The 15,552-nt window shown below is 41.8% G+C and overlaps 1 protein-coding gene across 2 annotated transcripts in view; it reads left to right on the forward strand.

The window, feature by feature from the left end:
- Positions 1 to 1,665: 1,665 nt before the first annotated feature.
- Positions 1,666 to 15,552, forward strand: part of LOC105567635 (ALK tyrosine kinase receptor) — a 20,763-nt gene continuing 6,876 nt past the window's right edge. Inside the window, exons 1-17 of one of the 2 annotated variants that reach the window (XM_012022643.1) lie at positions 1,666 to 2,277; positions 8,601 to 9,223; positions 9,493 to 9,691; positions 9,787 to 9,914; positions 10,534 to 10,656; positions 10,759 to 10,914; positions 10,982 to 11,121; positions 11,624 to 11,790; positions 11,883 to 11,977; positions 12,066 to 12,158; positions 12,500 to 12,683; positions 13,386 to 13,533; positions 13,958 to 14,107; positions 14,313 to 14,469; positions 14,577 to 14,762; positions 14,957 to 15,199; positions 15,281 to 15,379. In XM_012022643.1, coding sequence (XP_011878033.1) covers positions 8,872 to 9,223; positions 9,493 to 9,691; positions 9,787 to 9,914; positions 10,534 to 10,656; positions 10,759 to 10,914; positions 10,982 to 11,121; positions 11,624 to 11,790; positions 11,883 to 11,977; positions 12,066 to 12,158; positions 12,500 to 12,683; positions 13,386 to 13,533; positions 13,958 to 14,107; positions 14,313 to 14,469; positions 14,577 to 14,762; positions 14,957 to 15,199; positions 15,281 to 15,379 — 2,620 coding nt within the window. In that variant the 5' untranslated portion in view covers positions 1,666 to 2,277; positions 8,601 to 8,871. Of the gene's footprint in view, positions 2,278 to 3,326; positions 4,833 to 8,600; positions 9,224 to 9,492; positions 9,692 to 9,786; positions 9,915 to 10,533; positions 10,657 to 10,758; positions 10,915 to 10,981; positions 11,122 to 11,623; positions 11,791 to 11,882; positions 11,978 to 12,065; positions 12,159 to 12,499; positions 12,684 to 13,385; positions 13,534 to 13,957; positions 14,108 to 14,312; positions 14,470 to 14,576; positions 14,763 to 14,956; positions 15,200 to 15,280; positions 15,380 to 15,552 lie in introns of those variants that run through there. The other variant, XM_012022644.1, reaches the window with a different exon arrangement.

The raw sequence follows: 15,552 nt of genomic DNA on the forward strand, positions 1-15,552 counted from the left end.
TCCCGGAAAACCTGAAAGAGCCAGGGGATTTTTTTCATCGAGTTTACTGGACACCCTGAAAGTAGATGACGCGCTGCAGGCGAGGCGGGAAGCGTTCGACACGTTCGTGAGTCGGGCTTACCTATCGCTACAATTAACGGCGATCGGAGAACACATTTGCCCTCGGTACGTCTTCGCCTGTTCCTTTCATTCCCCTCTTATCCCTCTTCTCGCCCCCGCCCTTCCTCACGGCTCCTTTCCTACCGGCCTAGAACCCTTGCCTTACACCCCTTTCTCTTTATAACTCTCGTCTCGCTCAACCCACCCTCGGTCGCCCAAGCAATTTCCACCCTTTCCCACCCACCCTCTCCCCGGTATATTAAAAAATTCAATATAATAAAAGAGGCAAAGATCGCGCTCCCCATGGGAAGCCTTACGGCACTTAGTCTCGATCGAAAGGAACTGTTTGGCTTTACACGTGCGTTCGGGAATCTGACACGAGTGTATTTCTCCTCTATTGTCGTTGCAGTTTTTAAACGGAAACATTTTCGAGCGTCTAATTCTTTATATATGATTATGTATGCACACACGTGTCGCGACCTTATTTATCTTTGTCGCCGTAAAGCGCGCGTTCCGATCCGCCAGTGCACTGACAGTGACACGACACGCGGCGTGAGTCCGGGGATCAGCGTGCGCGACGTAGGTGCTTGTATATACAAACGCACCCTCTAGTACCCACTGGCGATTACATTTTCGACTGTTCCAGGTGTCTCGAGTAAATCCACGTCAGTACCGTCTGTCTGCGTCTGCGATCCAAGGGCCGAATGCCTCTCCTGTCGCCACCCCGGGGGGTGAGTTCGCGACGACCGCTCTCGTTGAGCTGAGGTACGCGCGCTCTCGGAGTGCTGCAAGGCGGGATGAAAACGCGTCCGATCGATCGACGTGCCCGGCGCTCGCGAGCTCACGGATGACCACGCGTGCGGCACGTCACGGCGCTAAGAGAGAGAGAGAGAGAGAGAGAGAGAGGGAGGACACCGAGAGGTGCCTGGATGCTGGGAGGCACCGAAAAGAGGTAGGCCTCGCGACGCCGCTAACGTCTTCGATCGCGAGACGATCGTTCGCCACCTCTTCATCCCTCCGCCTATTTCCCTCGCCGTCTCGCTCCTTCCCTGGTTTCCTCTTTCCCTCGCGCTTCGTCTCACCCCAGCGGTTCGAGGACGCGAGAGAACGCGGGTCGTAATCTCCCCGTGTGGTCCACGCGCGCGCGGCGCGAGGGAGCGAGAGAAAGGAGGGAAGAGAAAGAGAGCGAGTGAGTGCGCGGCGCAGAGCGCGCTCCGCTCCGCCGCGAGGTCCAGATTCCGGACGAAACGGCAGCCCGCGGAGGAGGACGCGGCCGAGGTCTACGTCGACGGAGGTCCTCGTGTCCTCGCGCGCCAGGCGTTCAAGGGTCGGGATTTACGTTAAGCGAGATCACCGCTCGGCTACACGACCGGGGAGGGGAGGGGGAGGGGGAGGGAGGCTCCAGGTCTGGCGCCGGAGTCGTCGGGAGGCTGCGGGACGACGTCTCGTCGGGGTCCGCGAGGGGGTGTGCGCGAGAGGCGTACGGAGAGACCGAGAGAGGCGGGCGATCGATAAGCACCGAAAAGCGGAGCGGAAAGAGCGGAGCGGCGCGAGTCCTCCGGCCGGAGCGCGCGGTCCTGGGGAACGCGGCGATGCTGCGTGCGTGATCTCGCCGGTCGTCAGCGACGTAACGTCGATCGCCCCTCACGGGATGTACGCGCGCACGCGTGCGTGTCCACGCACAGGCGGGACGGTGCGGCGCGACCTTCGTGCATCGTAAAGGCACCTCCGAATCCTCACCGGACGTTTTCCCCGTGCCGTGGGGGCGGAGGAGACGCGGAGGGTCAGCCGCTTCGGCGCTGCCGCGAGAATCGCCGTCGGGGATCCCGCGGTTCCATGTGCGATCGAACGCCAAGTGTGACTCCCGTGATACCCGGGATACCTTCGGGTGCCTCGCGGACCGATCGACGTTGTCGCGCGAGCCCGCGGTGCGCCCGAAATTTTCAGACGCAATAAACCCGTTCGATACGTTCGCGAGTGCACGGATAGACCTTGTCCGTTTGTGCTTGTATTTGGTGTTCGGGATATTCGACGGGGGTGAATTGTTGTACGCGACGAGTTGCCGCGCTCGCGGCTCACATTGTCGACACATACGTCCTGTGCGGGGACATCGTCCCGACACTGCGGAATTTCGGATGGCGACGTGACGCGAAAGCGCGAAGGGCTGTTTCAACGAAAGTACGTGGTAATATGGCACTTGAAGCGATATATTAGCCACTTTACAGTGTACTAATTGCTGAAACCTCGAGTCCGTATACCTACATCATAACAACACTGCCGCGTACACGGAGAGGATTTTCTCTTCAAATTTATCGTCACAGTCGTGTAATCGACTGTGGGACAGCGTGGCGTTTCGAAGAATTTCGTGAGAGTTTCTGGAAATTTTACCGCACATTTTACTAGTAAAATTTCAAAAACTTTCATTTTTTTTCTCTTCAAATTTATCCTGAAAATCATGTAATTGTGGGACATGACATTTTGGAGACCTTCATGAGAGTTTCTGGAAATTTTACCATACATTTTAGTAAAATTTCAAACTTTCATTTCTTCCTCTTAAAATTTATCCTGAAAATCATATAATTGCGGAACAAGGCATTTTGGAGACCCTTATGAGATATGTGTTGAAATTTTACTATACATTTTACTAAAATTAAAAAAAACTTTTATTTCTTCCTCTTAAAATTTATCCTGAATATCATGTAATTGTGGGACAATATGGCGTTTTGGAGACCTTTATAAGAGCTTTTTGAAATTTTACCATACATTTTAGTGAAATTTCAAACTTTTGTTTCTTTCTCTTAAAATTTATCCTGAAGATCATATAATTGTGGAACAACAAGGCATTTTGGAGACCCTTATGAGATATGCTTTGAATTTTTAACATACATTTTAGTGAAATTTTTTAAAACTTATTTCTTTCTCTTCAAATTTATCCTGAAAGGTATACAACTGTGGGATAACATGGCATTTATGAGTTTTTTGAAATTTTACCATACATTTCACTAGTAAAATGTGTACTAAATATAATTATTAGTAAAATGTATGGTAAAATAGCAACAAACCTTTATTACTTTCTCTTACCATTTATCCTGAAAATCGTGTAATTATGGAACAACATTTCGAAGAATTTTATGAGAAATTTTACTATACATTTTATTAGTTAAATGTATGGTAAAGTTCTTCTCATAAAGTTCTTCAAAATGCCACATTGTCCCACGATTACATAATGTTGAGGGTAAATTTTAAAAGAAGTTTCTCCGTGTAGGATAAATCGTTTAATTTCGTAAAATCGAGAATAAAATTAATCTCGCAATAAATAATCTCTATTACGGCATCGGCTAATATTTTACTGTTAATGTAGGTTTCAGTGTGCAATCGTGTTTTTAACAAATGGAGGAATGTAAAATCCACGCGTAGAATTTAGCCGTTATTCATGCGTGACTTCATATTGTTAAATAAATAATATTAATTGATATTACCGTTGTTAGAAATGCTTTGTGCGACGTCGCGTACTATAAAAATAAAATAAACAATTGTATGTCGAGAGAGGAAAATTGAAATTCGATCTTTTATCTTCAGCAATGGCCTCATATCTATCGGTCTAAATATTTTCACAAGCAGCAAAGGCAATTTATACGTATTTCATGACTTAGCCGATCTATGTAACAAAATAAAATAAAAATACATATGTATTTAATTTCTTACGTATCTAATTATATACGCAAGTAAACTGTGAGTGTTAACATATTAAATATGGACGCTTGAAAAAAGGCACATCTTAAAAAGTTTCTTTAACGTCGTTTTAATATTAAAAATTTACACTTTTAATACACGTAAAATAAAAGAGTGCATATCTGACAGCATTACGACGATTGTCGCGCTTAATGTTACAAAAAGAATCTCTATCAATCGCTCATATTAATTTCGATATTAATCGTTTAATCACCCGATCACGGCGGAACTTATATCCAATTGTTGTTGGAGTTCTTCGTTTATCTTTTACCTTGAACTGGCGTAAAAGGGGAACAGTGGGGTGCACGTGTCACGTGTACGGTCACAAGCGCGGCACGTGCGAGAAATCATCAGGCTCGAGAGCACGACGTATAAAACTACGTAGCGATATCGACGTAACTTGTCTTAATTACGTTACGACATTGTCCGCTCTGACAACCTTTGTTACCTCAAGTGCCGTTCAAAGGGCTGTCGCCTCGCGTGACAGCACGTGACAGGCGTCATACGCCGTGAATCGAGGAATGTTAAAACATTTAGCGCCGTTACGTACGCGCGAACTCGGCCAATATTGATGAAAAGGTCGGTCTCCGCGGCTCTTGAAGGGTCAAATGACCGTCGACACTCGGAGGCACGGGCTGTGTTATTATTGAAACGAGGGCGACATAATCGCGGAAATAATCATAAGCCAAGCGATCGCTCGAATCCTCCGGAAGAGAGGGCGAGAGAGAGAAAGGGAGATTGTGTCTGAGGGAAAGACGGAGAGCAAAACGCTTTCCTCGATTGCTGTCAACGAGATACGCGTTCGGACATATCTCGTCGTTGCCACATCCTGCGCGCAGTACGTTTTAGATCGTGTTGCATCTTGGTACGCTTTCGCGTTCAGACAGACCGTGCTGAAAGTTGGATGAACCGCGAGCGAGAGACGGACAATCCCGAATTAGTAAGATGTGAATAAATCGTCGACGTATCGATCCATCGGCACGATTTTTCTCCACCAGCAGGTAAATAGTCTCTTTCGAAGCAGATAAAAAGATATAGCGATAAAGACGAGACTGGTCCAACTGAATATGTTCTCGCGTTGCCATCCTCCGTTTACAAATCGTGCATATATCTTTGACTCGAGTGTAATAAGAACCCATACAGCACGCATGTCTAAAAGACATTTTAAGACATCTTTAAGTCGCCTTTTAGACATACTTATCTAAAGGACAACTTAACCCTTTGCACTCCGAATTATATTTCATCTATTTCCATCTATTGGTTGGGACTTGAAAAAATGTCGAGTGAGACTCGACAAAGGAGCTCCTGAGATAAAAACTGATGTCGAGTCACACTCGATCGACTTAAAGACGTCTAATGATGCCTTTTAGACATGCGTGCTGTATGGGAAGAATAGGGTGACCAAATTCGGATCAGCTACCAAATGCGAATCAAATATTTTATGAGTCGCTGCTAAGCGACATTTTAAAGTAAAGCCAACGGCACACAATACTAGTTTCCCTACTGGATTGCTTGCGAGAACCAACGAGGGTGCAGAGTTTTAGGTCAGGTAACTCTTGAGGCTAAATCCTGATTGGCTCTCGTGAGCGATCCAGTAGGAAAAATAGTGTCGTGTGCGGTTGGTTAAAGTTTGCTCTATTATATATTTACAACATATATCATAAAAGGCATCGACGCGTTTCTAAGTCGCTTATTAGCGACCCATCGAGCTGTTGATCCGCATTTGGTATCTGATCGAAATTTGGTCACCTTACTCCAATTCTTCCGGATGTATTCTCGCGAACGTCGTTTTCGCGAATCCTCACTTTTGCAACTGCGAACGCACGCGGCGTCCCTCTTTTGCACATTGAAATCGGATTTTTCTCCTCGAGCGGCTTGATGAATCGCGACGTCGAGTGTTTCGGCCGCGGGGCTCTTTAGGATTAATGGTGGCATTCGAATGATCACCGCGTCGCGGGAGTGCCACGATTGGCCGGCAAGCGCGGGTACTTGGCATACGATTCGATCGATATCCCAAGCTGACAATAGCTGGCCGTTGTCAGGCCCGCTAATCGCCTTCGAAAAGGGAATAAAAATTGGGCTAAATCGCGCCGTTGCGGCTTTCGTCCCGTTCCGAGCGACTCGTGACACAGGGGCGAGGCGTTTTATCACCGCGCATTCTACGACAATACTGCGCTCTGACGACAGTAATTGCGCTCGCTAAAGGAACGAAGAGAGAGAGAGAGAGAGAATTCGTGTAGGCGAAATTGATTTAACAGGTTCAATTGTTAGACCTTGCATGATTTTTGCAGCGTAGTTCGCGCGTCGGGCTTACGTATTGACAAATTTTCATCGTGCATTATAATACGCAAAAGTAACTTTACAAATAATGAAAGATTAAGCTCGGAACCGAGGCTCGATCTAAAACAAGCTGAAACAAAGGCAGAGGCTAAAGCCGTAATTGAAGTGGAAGCTGAAGCTAAATATAAACTTGTGTAGCTCTTTTCTTTGATTCTCATTTTCCTAGAAAATTCGCAAAACAGACGTTGAAAATATAACAATCCCTGATATAAAATGTACACATTTGTATGTTATCAATTTTTCTGTCTCCCCCCTCTCTCTCTCTCTTTTTCTCCCATCTCTGCTTTGTAATTTCACATCTTTTTATAGGTGACGTATATTTTTCTCCGTCAATAATATTTCTCATTTTTGAGGAACTTTCTCTACATCTGGGAAAGCGAAAAGATACTGTCAATCAAAGCAGGGCCAAATAAATGGAAATGTATCTTGGTCGTTTTTAATAAACGTTACGGCATCAGTCGCCTCTGAAATATCGTGCCGATGATGGCAGCGGACAGGCATAACATCATCTCCGCGCGCAAACCGGAAATCAAGGAATATCGGGAAATGAATTATTCCATTTCCGGCGTTCACGGCTTCGTTTCATTAATTCGTTTTCTCCCGGAATTCTATCCCCGCTATATCATACGATATTTTGTTATGCGGATGATGGCATGGACATAATATTCTAGATATAAAATTTCAACGTGCAAATTTACAATATCGCTCTTGCATAATGTAGTACCATTGCGAAAAACACATTCCCGGGCGTAATCGCACAGGATGATCGCAATTAATATAAATGTCCTATTAATTATAAAATTAAAATAAGAATTATTCAGACACTAACATCCTGCCACGCCTCTTTAGTGCTTATTCCTTCGAAATTGCGTTTATCACACGAGAGCTTTATGAACTTTATTAATTAATTGAGGTTAAATTTGAAATAATAATACGAAGCGTTCGCTCTTCAATCAAAGATATAAATTTCACTAAATATATTATGTTAAAGAATTAATATTGCTAATAATTATCCAAAAATGAAAAATAAATAAACTATATTCACAAAGCTGTACATAAATGTGATGAGTTCGTCACACATTTGAAATACTGTATTGCGCATACTTGTTTTTGCGGATACGCATTGACCTCTACTTCGGTTTCTCCAAAAACGTGCAAGTCAATCTTCTGCTTTATTCTATTTTAAATAAAATGAGACATATAGAGGAAAGTCCTCTATTATAGAATAGGCTCCTAATATGAGGTAATAGGGTTTTTGCTAAATTAGTAGGCATCATCTATTGGTTTCATCGTTAATTTATTGCCCTTGGAGCGAAATCTGTCCAGTGGAAAATTTATTGTGAGATCGTGTAATCGTTGCGAATAAAGATTTGTGATTAATGATATAGTTTTTCGAAACGATCTACACTGGCCAATGTTTTTATTTAAAAAACCAACAGCGTTTTGGTCCCGGATTTGGACCCTTTTCAAGTAATCTGCAAACGAATATAACTTAACACTAGATTTTTTTAAATATAGCGCAAATAATTATAGCGAAAGTAAATTACAAATCTATACCTTTTCACACAATTGCCGTTGATCTCATATCGCTCGTTTGGCCAATATCGTTATGTTAATAAACTGTGTACAGGCTAGAGTGAAGAGTGAAATATCTTCTTGAAATTCACTCTTGACATTTTAATTCGTAACAACATAAAATGTAATGACTCTCTTGCCTGTACACAGCTTATTAACATAACGATATTGGCCAAACGAGCGATATGAGATCAACGGCAATTGTGTGAAAAGGTATAGATTTGCAATTTACTTTCGCTATAATTACTTGCGCTATATTAAACAAAAATCTACTGTTAATCCAAATCCGGGACCAAAACGTTGGTTTTTTAAATAAAAACATTGGCCATTGTACGTCGTTTCGAAAAACTATATCATTGGTTTTATATTACTGGCGATAATGAATCTATTTGTGATTTGTGATTAAATTTGGATGTTGAAAACCTGCAATCTCGTATTAGAAGCCTATCTCCGAGGGGAAAACCGCTGAGGGCATTCTGGTGTACAGATTTGCGGCATTACTGGGCATTACTAGGCAGTACTAGGCATTTTTTGGGCATTAGTTTGGGCATTAGGCCTTGCTGGGGCACTATAAAGATAAAATAAGATAAAACAAGATTTATGAGATATTAAATAAGACAATAAGATAAAGTAATGCCCATTGGGCATTAGTGGGCATTGGTGTACAAGATTTTTGTCAGCGGTTTCCCCCTCGCCTATCTCATAATAAAGGACACTCCTCTATGTACAAAACACATAGCGATTTTATCATAATTAAATTGAATTAAATGGAATGATGTGTGCACTTGATTGTATGTGTATCTCATATTTATTGTATATATACACTGAGGTACAAAATACCCTTATGATTTCAGAGTCTTGAAAATAAATGGAAGACGACCGTAATCGAGGAGGTCCGTAATAAAGCTCATTGCTGTGCCCATCGCACCGTAAACTTCTCGCAGTTGTTAGCTCTTTTGAAACGTGCGTTCTCTCGGAACTCTCTCTCCAAATTGTAATTCTCGTCGAAGACCAGCCAGCGCTTGCAGAATCATGTCTGCCATCTCGGGAAAGCAGAACGCGCGATGCTACGCGTGACCCTGTCGGGAATTATTGAACACGGCCACTGGACGAAATCGAGGAGTAATGATCAACGACACGCGGCCGAGGCTGGCGACCACCATCGCGGGTTACAGCCAGACGAGTCGCGCGTGCGATCGTCGACACGTGTCCAGGCACGGAGGCGGCAACGGCGGATTGTTGCTCCGGACCATCCTAATTTGTTGCTGCATCACAGTGATTTATGGCCTCAAGCTCGACATCGGGAAGAGCTTCAAGGACCTTCGGGCACTTCGACAGAAGACCTTTCCGCAAAGGGGCTATTGCGACCTGGACATGGAATGCGACTGGGAGTGGACCCAGTCTCAGGGTTTCAAGAAAGTCCAGGCGACTGCCCTACCATCCTTTCCTCACACGGACGCCGACAACTCTTTAATCGGTACGGAAACTTTAGGCCGTTCGTATTGTATATTATTCTTTTTTACAGAAGAAATTCGTATAAAGCGAAAGATTTAAGTAAAAGAATGCGTTGTTTTAGTCAAAGATCGTTGCAGAGTTTGAGTATAAAATTAAAATAAAATGTTAAAAGGTCCAATTTGTGATCGATTAAAAATTAAAATTTGATTACCATGTCGCGTATATAATATGTATTTTAGGAGAGTTAATTAGCGTTTTGTTCTCTCTCTCTTTCTCTCTCTCTCTCTTAAGGCCACTTCCTGTGGTTCACCGGGAAAGGGGACCCCCAGATATGGTCCAAAACGATTCAACACACGGGTCCGCGTTGTCGTATTGAATTCTGGCTTTTCATGGTGGAAATGGAACACGGATTTATAAATCTCGTCATACAAATGAACAGTAACAACGTGAGTTCCATCGCGGTGACGAAAAGCGGAAATAACACCGCCAAGTATGTGCACATTTGTTTGCTATAATAATGTAGATTTAAAAAAAAAACGACAAAGTAGATTCTCTAAGAAATACGCTGCTTAAACGTTATTTCAGATGGAATAAACTAGGCTTCCAATTACGCCCAATCGATCAACCCTATAAATTATTCTTAGAGGTCTATTTGCCCTATGCTAACTCGAGCATCGGTGTCGACAACATTCGCCTAGTTAATTGCTTTTCAGGTAATTAATAAAAATATTTTCAAATAATTAAGTTAATGGAACAGTTTCATTGTCGAGTGTATCAATGGCGCCTATACCTTTATAGTAATTGCGGCGTTTGTATACTTTGTTTCTCTGCTTCATACACGTATATTTGTACCTGAGAGATCCGATATCACAATTGACATTTAGCAAATTTATACAGAAGAGCCGAGATCGACTTGCATTCCTATAAGTTGCTTCTTATATTATCTTTCGAAAGTTCGTTTGAAAATACTTTTTCAAACTTCCGTTCGTCCCGCATTATTTACTACTGTAAAATAAATAATTAGAGCAGTTGAATAAAAAATCGATAATTTTGCAGTTACAGCAGTTTACTTCTCACGTACAGATGTATATATTCTTTCGTGTACATAAAAAAGTATTACGTTACTTAAATTAATTAAGTTAATTAAATGAACAATAATACGCTTGCCTATATCGCACGGGTTTTCAAGCAATAATAATTGACAGTCATGGTTTTGAAGTAGATTTGTATACAATTGCCAGGGTAGTCATAATATTAGAGGAAATCAATGTACACAAGAAATTTAATTCTATAACTGAAGCGGTAACTCTCTCTCGCGCACGTCCACCTTAGCATCCATCGACCATTGTACCAAGGATATGTTTCGGTGTCACAACGGCTCCTGCTTGAACATGACCCGCGTCTGCGACTTCACGAAGGATTGCGCCGACGGCGAAGACGAGTTTGCGAATTGCGGTGCGTACGCCTCGTTATCTTATTAATATTGCATCTCGCGTGACGTAAAAATTGTTTATGCTTTTAAGCCGTACAATTGAACATTTAAAAATATATTCGCAGACAAGATACCGGAGAACGCGAGGTGCAACTTTGAGAACGGTTGGTGTGGGTGGACAAACGAACCTGGGAGGCCCCTAAATTGGACCCTTCACAGTGGTCCTACGCCAACCGAGAGGACCGGGCCTCGTTACGATCATACTTACCGCAACGAAACTGGTATGCGCTTGAAACTAGACGAGGCGCGACACATTCACAGAATAATAAATTGTCACCTATTTGGCAGGAATGTACGCGTTCGTGAATATGGCTTCTAAACACGCGGCTGTCGCATACGGCAGTCGAGCCACCATGACAAGTCCTGTGTATAATCCGACACCACCTTACAGCAACGACCCTAAAAACCCTTATTATCGGTCGTGTCAAGTACGTTTATATTTTTATTCGATTGTTATAATATCTCCAATATCTTAAATTATCTATATTATATTATTAGGTATATTACTATATATTAAATCGTATTAAATCTAAAAACTAATGATATTTGAGTCTTATGTCTCCGGTATTATGCTACAAAATTTAACAATAAATCGCGGCAGTTGGGATCGATAAAATGGAAAAAGTATATTGAATTATTTGAGTGTAGACTTAATTCGAAAGATAAAATCAAAATGATCTTTTCGTTAGTAGATCTAAAAGAATGTTCATCGTAATTATTTAATCTTATATCTGAAGTGTTGGCTATTTTCGAACAAATGGCTATAAATCTAATGCATTTTCTTCTTGAAGATATATCTGAAAAGTGATAAATATTTGACATTATTTGTAGAAGGCGTTTAAATAGAAATCTTATTCTATCGTTTTCGGTAAAAGAGTTTAATCAATTATTTTGACAAATATCTTATTAACAGAAAATAAATGTTTTCAGGTACGCTTTTTCTACCATAAACACGGTGCGCATAGCGGATCCCTTGGGCTCTTTTTGATCCAAGTAAAACCATATGGAAATCATAGCCAAGACTTGTGGTGGTCCTACGGATCCAACAGCGACACTTGGTATAACGAGGCGATTGTTCTGGATAACATAAGATACAGGTAAGAAAATTACATAGCGATAAACGCACTTAATGCAAAGTTACTCTTACTCGAGCAATGAGGAACTAAATATCATTGACACGTATCTGTAGGTACCATTTGCAATTCGAAGCGTCCAGAGGGTATTCCTCGAAAGGTGATATAGCGGTTGACGATATTTCCCTGAGTCCAGAATGTTTCGGCATTGGTAATTGTAACATAATATTAACCGTCTCTTTATTATGTAGCTAACTACTTTCGGTTATCTGCCATTCGCACATGAATGTTCGTTGCAGGGGTTCCATCAAATATTGTAGGCGATTTTGATTATTACAAACCCGTTATTGACAAAGTGCCACCGCAGCATCCGGATTTTGTAAACGAGACAGGTACACGAAATTGTAATACATTTAATAAATTCAATTGTACTTTTTCAATATTATTTATATATGTATGCACATTGTGTAACATTTCATTTCATATTTTTGTAGACATAAAATCTTTTTTGAAAATCGTTTTTATGAATCTTGTGTTGTTTGTCTTTGATATAGAAATATACAAAGCTTTCTGTATAACAGATTAAAAATTAAAAAGATAAAAAATATCCGAGAACAACGAATTCGTTTCGGTGAAACGCATACTCTCTCTGTAGTGCCAACCTTCGGTTAGCAGCAGTCGAGAGTAAAAAGTAAATAGGGTTTTGCAATAATTATGTATCTTTGTTTCTCAGTCATCCGAATTACCAATTGCGGGAACACTGGCAGAAATGGCCCTACCATCGAGAAATGTGCTGAACAATATAATAACACGGATGTAGAGCTCGTGCCACCGCCGACACGAGATCAGGATGAAAAATCGGCCTTCGCCTTAGAGGGAGTCCAACGGTGGACCGCGCCACGCGGTGAATACTACACGTTAGTAGACCAGTCAAAAATATGAATTAACAATAGGAGAGACTTTTAAGACATCTCATAGGCCTGTTATACTATACGTTGTCATGAGTGCGATGCACCGCACGTCAGACGACGACCTCGCACGCGGCAAGGTGTCAGATAACCCCTGCCGCATGCGACGAAAACGAATACCCGGAACAAAGTACGAAACCATCGAAGCCGCGCATACAGTTGCTAAAGGAAAAACCGCTTACTAACCAATAAACGGCCTAACAACAGGGCCAAGCGCGGTTGATATAAAATGGAATGGAAAGGAAGGAAGGCGAGCCAATCTAAAATGAACTGTACGAGTGTACGTGTCGATATTGGCTTATGGCCTTTCGGTTGTGAGTGTAACTCCGGCAACGATCCCCGATTACCGTGCTCCGACCCAGCCGGCAGCACAACAACGTCGTTTGTCGCTGTCGAATGTCGGGACGTAGCCGATGGTTCAATGAAAATAATTTCTTTTTAAAAAATAAATTTTCTCATTGGACCATCGGCTACGTCCCGACGTACGACGTATTGTATAGCAGGCCATAGTGATTATTAATAACAATTTAATCATGCAAAGCGACAATTCAATCATCAAAAGATTAAGTCGCTAATTAATATCAAACTTACGATTTGCCGAATAAATTCGTTGTTTTAATCTGTTAAATTATAAATTGTCTTCGAAAACAGTTTCATCGCCGTTGGAGCACGAGGAGGGAAGGGCTCGAGTAATTCCGGCAGCAGCCTGGGTGCATTTGTTCGCGGTGTCATAGAACTCCAAAAGGGCGACCAGCTATATTTCATGATGGGTCAAGAGGGAACGAACGCCTGTACCAAAGTGAGTATTGCTGACATAACTGAAATAAGAGATCTACATATAAAAGAATATAATACACATATAGAATAAACATTTATTCCACGCAAAACTTTATTTTCAAGAAAATAAAATTGAGAACTGGAATAATAATGTGCTTATTGTTTTATTCTTAAGCTTCTCTACTTTATGACTCTCATCGATACTTTTCTACAAATCCCACTAACAATAAATTTTTTGCTTTAATTGACTTTTCCTCCCTCCTTCGGAATATTGTCAAATTGATTTTTTTTTTTCGAAAGCTACACAAAAATATTAAGTTTGGTTAATTTTTGCGGAAGAATGTTTTTCTCCGAGTTGTATTATAAATTACTCAGATTCTCTCTATTTGTTTAGTTTACATTATTGTTTGCAACAAACTATTAATATTATTGATTTTGTCAATCAGAATCTAGGCTTAAAGACAACCACCTGTTACTCGTCGGATCAATCGGTCGATTTAACGCCGCAGCAGACATCATCGAAAGTGCGAGAAGTGAAGAAGATCGAGTTTAAGAACCCTGGTGGCGGTGGAGGTGGTGCTACCGCCATCTTCATGGTAAATATTATGTCTTTAGTAAAAAAATAATGACTATGGCAATTTACTAAAATAACAAAGAATAAAAGACGCTTCTTATTATATTCATGTAGATATTTCATTAGATTCGCAACAGTATTTGCACAAAGAAAATCTCGCTTCAATTTTTCACTAGTTCCCTTCTTACTATTATACAAGTTCGACGTATGCCTGTAATCGATTGTAGATGAAAGCGAACGGCGAACCGGAGCCTATCTTAATCGCGGGTGGTGGCGGTGGTTTGGGATTAAAACCCTCTAATGACGACGGAGTACAGCATGGACGCGGTTCCTTTTCCGCAAGTAGACTTTCGCCGTCTCCATCCAATGTTTCAGAACGCATGGGTAATTGGTTCTTTTCTCTAAAATGCACAATAAAAATTTCTGAGTTGAATTAACAATGCAATCTGAAGTAGAAAGAATGTAAATTCGAATGAAACTTCGGTTCCTAGGTGGGCCCGGTGGCAATTGGAATGGAACGTGGCCTAATTTTCAACGAAAGTCCTGGGGAATGCCAATAATATTTGGAGGTATAGGAGGACTCGGTTGCGAGTCCGGAAGTGAAGGCCACGGTAACGGTGGCTTCGGTGGAGGCGGAGGCGGTTGCCAATCGGGTGGTGGTGGCGGTGGTTACGTTGGTAAAGAGAAATATGAAATATTTAAATCTATAATATTTGTGTACTGCTGTAATTTTTTAAAATATATTTTTAAATTGTAAGTGCGAGGTATCGATATTAAGATTGAAGAAATACTGAAATCTTGCTAATTTAGATGTGTCGTAAGCAATAATCCTCAATTGATGAGCTTAGAAAAGTGACTTTGTGTTCTTCAGGCGGTAACGCAGGGTATAATAATGGAAACGGCGAAGGCGGTTACTCATACGCCAGTCAAAAGCTCACCAACGTTTACTACAAATCTGCAGTTCATTTTGGCGCAGGTGAGGTCTTTATCATACCTGCAATCAGCGGTTGCGGTTGCGATTACCGCTGCGTCGCGTTGGATCAGTACTTGAGCGAGACCAAGTGTCTCTGTCCTCAGGGTTGGTTGCTCAGCAACGACTCGAAATCCTGCATAAGTAAGTACAACTGTCATGACGTGTCACTATCCTCATTATTGCATGCAAATGCAAACGAAATAAAATCATGGTGAATTTCAGTGACCGACGATTCCAAGAGTGGACATCAAACGTACATAATCCAGCTTCTAGGTATCGTCATTGGTCTGTTCACTTTAATTGGAATTTGCCTAATATCTTGTAAGTAAAGACTTTTTTATTAAAAATATTCCTCTAGATATAATTTACGAACAAGATGATTTCTAGAGCTCTTGTTTTAGCTTTTATTATGAGTATCTTAATTTTTACATGACACCCCTCTCTCTCTCTCTCTCTCTCTCTCTCTCTCTCTCTCTCTCTCTCTCTCTCTCTCT

The sequence above is a fragment of the Vollenhovia emeryi genome, unplaced genomic scaffold (genome assembly GCF_000949405.1).
Source record: "Vollenhovia emeryi isolate VEMERY1.0 unplaced genomic scaffold, V.emery_V1.0 DF939136.1, whole genome shotgun sequence".
In the NCBI taxonomy this organism is placed as follows: Eukaryota; Metazoa; Arthropoda; class Insecta; order Hymenoptera; family Formicidae; genus Vollenhovia; species Vollenhovia emeryi.